General features: G+C 38.4%; 1 protein-coding gene across 2 annotated transcripts; it reads left to right on the plus strand.

The window, feature by feature from the left end:
• Nucleotides 1-4,019: 4,019 nt before the first annotated feature.
• On the plus strand, nucleotides 4,020-6,167 carry LOC116215631. 2 transcript variants are annotated; one of them, XM_031551413.1, is made up of 3 exons: nucleotides 4,020-4,590; nucleotides 4,684-5,370; nucleotides 5,812-6,167. In XM_031551413.1, exons 1-2 carry the CDS (start codon nucleotides 4,131-4,133, stop codon nucleotides 5,310-5,312), a joined length of 1,089 nt encoding a protein of 362 aa, XP_031407273.1. In that variant the 5' UTR covers nucleotides 4,020-4,130; the 3' UTR covers nucleotides 5,313-5,370; nucleotides 5,812-6,167. The 2 variants fall into 2 exon arrangements, with proteins under 2 accessions (XP_031407273.1, XP_031407274.1); XM_031551414.1 differs by having other exon boundaries at nucleotides 5,887-6,167.
• The last annotated feature ends 223 nt before the right edge of the window (nucleotides 6,168-6,390 follow it).

A 6,390-nucleotide genomic window follows, 5' to 3' on the forward strand; every position in this document is an offset into this window, starting at 1 on the left:
TGGAAACTCAATTGGACCTTGATTAATCCAATAAAGTCGAGTCAGCCCATTAAGAAGTAAAACTCTTCCAGTATGGATTTTCTGCATCCAGAATGACTCGAACCTGAGACATTACTTAAGTGGAATAAGCGCCGGACCGCTTGAACCATTCCACTTTGGTGACATTGATATATAATTTGAAAGATATTCAACAATATTGAAAAATATTTCTATAATTGAAAATTATTTTGCGTTCTTACAAAAAGTGAAATATATTTGTTGTTCATGTAGAATTTGAAGTGGAAATTGAGTTAATAAAACAATCCAGCAAGTGTAATTTCATCACCAAATGGGGCAAAAGGATAATATTACAACCTAAACAAATTGTCCGGTCGAAATAATCAGCGACCTCTGCTTATTTAATTTTGGTTGGGAATTAAGCGCACTAATGCCATCCTTTTTTTTTGTTTTCCTTTTGTCTGAAAATGCCACCCTTCTTAACTTCTGTGTAGTTTAACGGTGTGCTAGATTTGAGAATAAAATGGTGATTTGTGCTAGAGCGTGTTAACTTTTAAAAATGTACTAGGGAGTAAAAATAAAGTCAAAACTGTGTTATATAAGACTATTTTTCCTTTAGCTTATTACGTTACAAACCAAATGCTAGGACTACTTTTAAAATTGCAAAATATATATATATATATAAACAGATGATGATAAGGGGGCCGGGCAAGAGATAAGTTCATGACCTCTAATCGTTTGTTCAAGATTTCAAATCATAACCTAATTCCCCACCATTTTCTTGGAGAGAGAGAGGACTTCCCTTCAATTCTTAACTTTAAAAAAAATACTAGAATTTAACTTTTTCAATGTCCATGAGATCTTGAGTTCAAATATTTTTGGATGACTGTGTAAAATAACTTTTATGGATGCACACCGTACGTACGGTACGTATACTTGACATAAATGACATGCTTGGATAGGTGCAGGGAGTGAATTAAACCTGAATTGAACCCGGATCGGCACGCCTAAAAGGAAAAAAGAAGAATTTTTACTGTTCAACTGTATGGCGCCTAACTCCACTAGCCTTAAGTCAAGATTATTAATAATTAGGAAGCAGATTGCTAAATAGACGAATAAAATCTCAGAGGGGTTACCGACAGGACTACATAAAACGAAAACGATAGAAGTATAATAGAATGTATAAGTCTGTATATATGTATATGTGTATATAAATAATATATATATATATGTATGTAATATTCTTCTTTGCATTCCAATTCTCGTGACGCATAACGACGAGGAGAATAATGCTGAAATTAATTTCCTCTTTGGATAAAAGGCATAATTCTGGTCCTAAGTTAATGCAATTCGGATCTTATGTATGAGTAGAACATGGCCGCGTTAGCAACAACAAAAATCAACGGGCTGAAATGCACTCCCCCTCAATCAAACTTCATTTTCACTCTAAAATCCTCTTCTTTGCCTATCGGAGAAGCCAAATCAATTCCTATGATTCTACAAGTCGATCAAAGCATTTCTTAATTATTTTCTTTTTCCTTCAACTCAAAAATATGAGCAGCCAAGGTCGATGCCTGAGCAAAAGAGAAGGGGAAAGAAGAAAGAAAAAAAGGAAAGATATACAATGATGTAACTCCCACATTCGATGTGGCCATATTCGTTTTCCATATTCACTACTTATAATGAAAAGAAACGTCACAATCGCATGATACCACGATACCATCCATGAAAGTAACTACGATTCGTAAAAAAGATAACACATTTATCCAATAATTAGATCATACATAATTTTCAGTTCAAAATTAGTCATTGATGATAAAAAAAAAATACCTACCATAAATGGGCCAAACCAAATACATGCCTCAACAGTGGCACCCAATAGTAAAGAATCTAAGCCATTATGAATCGAATCAAGGACATGCAAATAAAAGGAAGAGAAATAGCTGGACGAGTTTGTCTGTACAATGGTTCCCCTCCCAATAGGTTTGACACATCAACACTTTCCGATCTTGCAACAGTAAGCATTGAAGCTCCCCAACCATTCCGTGCCCTCAACAACATCTAAACAACCACCCATGATCTCCCAATACCCGCAAAATCACTAAGAAAATCTAAATGCTTGATTGTACACTGATCCATGGTGGGTCTCGCCAGCGAAGGGACCTCCTCCCTTCGTCATCTATCCTTCTCCTTCTCGTAGAAAAACAAGTGACTCAAAAAATAAATGTTGGAGCATTATCTCTTGTTGGACCATATAAGTACCTTCATCCTATCGCAGGCGCCAACTCTTAAAAGATTATGATATTATTATGTTCATTGTATGCAACAATTTTGCACATCGGTGCAGGAGAGTTAGTATATGTATCGTGACATTGGATTTGGATATTCGCCATTAATTATGGTGCCAGCTCCCATCAACTTTTGAAGCGAGTACAAATGTTAAGAATTGACTTGGTTTCGATATGTTTGCTGATTAGCTTTTTCTTGTCAATATATATTATAATAATAAAACACCAATCAAACAATTCTACGAAGGGATAAAGTAGTGTACAAATCGCTTTCTTGATTCTTAAAACGTACCTTCATGATTACAAGTTTTTAAAGTTGGAAGACATTTTAGTCATTGATTGGTAGATAACAACTTGGGTTTCTTCCAAGAAAGCAAACCCGTAATTTGAGATATTCCCAATCTCAATCCCGAAGTTAAAAATGTCAAGTTCTTTTTGCGGTGGAATTTTTCTCCTTTATTTTTTTATTAGAAGATAGAACGAGAGGTTTAATAAAAAAGGATTAATTAACATAAAAGCCCGATAAGAAGATAAGAAAAAGTGACACATAATTCTTTTAATAAGAATTAAATTTAAAAACTCTTGGTTTCAACTTTCCATATTCGGTTAGGGTCAAATCCTTTCCCTTTCTTTATCTGGAGACCTTGAAGAGTCCTCAACTTATTAGCTGGGTATTTCTTATTTGTTTGCACTTGTCACAAAAAATTTCTGGTGAATTTCGTACTTTGGTTGTGCATGTAATATTTATGTTCTGACAATGCAGATTGTCAACTTTACCACACCCAATGGTTGTTTTTTTCTAGTGAGATCACAAGATATATTTGACCTATTAGATGAAACTAATCACATCCGTTGGGCATCAATATTTGACATGGTACGAGCTATTTCATGATCATGTATTGTATGTGAAGTTTGTGAGCGTAGGTGAAATTTATGAATTGCATCCCACCTCATAATTTATCATGTTTTCATCTTAACCAAGTATTTTTTTCTCAACACACTTCACATAATATTCGAAAGTTCAATGATCTTAACAAATTTAGTTCCAAACTGGATCAGCCTATTAAGAAATAGCACTTTTTAATTGTGAATTTTTTTCATGGATGAGAGTCGAATTAAGACTTTGCTTAAAAAGAATAGACGTCAAATTACGGGAACTAACCTACGGTTGTAATTACCCAAGCATATATATATATATATATATATTTATTTATTTATTGTGAACCTTGATATTCGAAAATTAATTGAGCATCAATTAATCTAGTCGAGTTGAATCGACCTACTAAAAGATAAAACTCTATCGACACAAATTTTTCACAAAAAAATTTAAATTCGAAATCTTATTTAAACAGAATAAATATTGAACCGCTTGAATCAATTCACATTAATTACGCCATCATATTTATTGTCTGGTAAAACGTGTTTTCCCTCCCTAATAATATGGTTCTACGGCAAGTCCACGAACATTAAACCACGTGTCGTTCTTTTTTGGAAGAACGCACTAAATCCTCCCCCACTTGAAAGTTGTCCCTTTATCCTCTACACCAACAGGCAACACCACGTGTCGACCTTTCCGCGGATGCCTGACACACTCTTCTGTCCCATTGGTCTCACCCCTCGATCAATCAGATTGCACCATTTCCCCCTTTGCTCTTTTTCATCGGGGCCCACCTTAAAGTTCCACCCAATCACGTCTTACATATTTTCTAGATTTGCCCTAGACACGTGTTAGGGTGAGTTAGGGTGAGCATTCCCCATCGGCCTCCCATCTATATCGCCTCTGACAAAATTTCAAGCGGATCAGAGGGAAAGAGAGAGCTTCGAGGGAGTTCGGGGATCGCATCGATGGACCGTGGCGGCCAGGGTGGAACCGGCGGTGCGATGGACCATGCGGTCGTGAGTAGGATGATGCTTAAGTTTCGGCCGATAGCACCAAAACCTGTCAGCGGAGAAACCACGTCGGGGACGGGTACTTCGGAGTCGAGCGAGCTCTCGAACTTGTCCAGTGGTAAAGTAAAATTGCCCAAGAGAAAGTACGTTAGGAGTCGTAAGAATAACATCAAGAGATCATCATCTGCAAAGAGGACGGGAAAGTTATCAAGGCAAGATAAAGAAGATGGATCACCGGACGACGAGAAAGAGAAGGAGGAGGAGGAGGAGGAGGAGAACGTGAATACCCTCCGATTACTTCCCGAGATGGCCGAAGAAGAGCCTAAAGTTGACGACCAAAGGTTATCTTTATTTTCAACTGTTCATGTTAGCGACCTAGAGAAACCCTTGTCGCAGGCGGACTCGACAACAAACGGTATTTTTTTAGTACGCCTGAACGATCTTCCGACATGCAAGTGTCTATAGACAATCAGGGTTAGCTTATATCCATTCTTGTTGCACGATTCAGGTCGGGTTACAACGGAGCAATCCTCCCACTTTGGTTTGGACTTGCCCGAACATCAGCCGTATGATGAAAGTTCCAACATCATAAGTCTCAACTACCAATTATTATTTCATCCCCCTGAACAGCCCGTGATGATGCAGGACTCGAGAGTTTTAGTGTCTAAGGTGATGGCTGTGGTGGAGACTGTCACGGTGGATTTCCACACGACCACTGATCCCCGAGAACTCGGAGTTACTGACACGGAGATAATCGAGAACCTAGGATTGGACACAAGTCCAGGGTTTGTGTCGGACTCGTCGAGCAAGATCTGCTGGGTGAACGGAGCTTTTAGGAGGATGGTAATGGCCATGGGAGGTCAAAGTTGGCCGCCACTTCCCCCGGTGGAGTCGGCAGCAGTGCTGGTAGTGAAAGAGAGGCTGCCCGACTGGTGCCGAGCATTTTCGGGATGGGTGAGGGTGAAGCTGCAACGAGCTGGTCGGCCTCACCGTGGTACCGTCGACGAGGAGTCATCCGAGAAGAGTTACTGCAATTGGCAGCAAGTGGTGCCGTGCGATGTGTGGAGAATGGAGTGTGGAGGGTTTGCATGGAGGCTCGACCTCAAAGCTGCTCTCACTCTCGGCCGCTTAACTTGAAGAGGTCTAGCTAATTAAATCGAGGGAGCAAAAATATTATCATCTCTACTAGGATCAGGTATGTCCTTTTATTTTAATCGAACATTTATGTCGTATGATTCAAACGACCGACGATGGAATTACAACTGATATGCATATACATATGTTTTCTTTTTTTTCTTTTTTTCCATGATTAAAAGAGAGACATATTTTATCTTCCGTTTGCTTAAGTCAGTGGATTGATTTCTCTTTCGAATTAGTTCCTCTATTATCCCGCATAGATCTCCAATCACAGCTTAAGGAATCAAATGTTGACAACAAAGTTCCCGTGTCTTTCAACATGATCCGTATTTAATTCTAGCCAATCAATGCTCAGTATTTTAATGTATGAGTGTTGTGTGATATAGATAACGTGTGCGTTTGCATATATTCGTATATATATATATATATATATGTATGTATTTATGTATGTATGTATGTATGTATGTATGGCTGCTGACATTCTCTGTGGTTTTTGCAGGAGGAATATAATATATATATATATATATATATATATATATGTACAATAATGCATGTGGCCAGGTTGTATTTGCAGGGAGACCAGGAGAGGACGTACGAAAAGGTATGAGTAAACGGGTTTAAAGAGCGATGGATCAACTGACATGTGGATTGCTGAGAAACAAGAATTAATGTTTGTGTCACATCATCAAAAACTCTTTTTTTTTTCCTTCCCCTGTTAGGGTTAAAATCCCTTTTTTGAATTAAGCCCGTCTAATGTGAAATTCTGAACTTCTAGAGCATGTCCCCACGTCACGTTGTGCTGTTGGTTGACTAAACTCCAAAATACATCAACATCCATCTCAATTACTTGGAAAAGGTGTACATTAAGGGTATGGTTGAACGTTGAATTAGAATGGTTGGACCGAGGATGCATACCCCGTTCCCCTGCGTATAACGTGGATGGAATCTGATCAGGTGTTCAACCCTCGGCTACGGTAGAAGTTTCGTCAATGGTGGTATTCTGAGATTATGCCCTCGGGGTTATCTCTTAAAGCTCAAGAAAACCCGGAATCTCAATTTTGAGAAAACGTAGAAAACT

The sequence above is a fragment of the Punica granatum genome, chromosome 7, assembly GCF_007655135.1.
Source record: "Punica granatum isolate Tunisia-2019 chromosome 7, ASM765513v2, whole genome shotgun sequence".
NCBI classification, from domain to species: Eukaryota; Viridiplantae; Streptophyta; class Magnoliopsida; order Myrtales; family Lythraceae; genus Punica; species Punica granatum.

What these genes read in the sequence shown, in the direction of transcription:
- LOC116215631 (XM_031551413.1), top strand. Translation starts at nt 4,131, where the DNA reads ATGGACCGTGGCGGCCAGGGTGGAACCGGCGGTGCGATGGACCATGCG. An exon ending in GGCGGACTCGACAACAAACG is followed by an intron (nt 4,591 to 4,683) that starts GTATTTTTTTAG and finishes TGCACGATTCAG; the next exon opens with GTCGGGTTACAACGGAGCAA.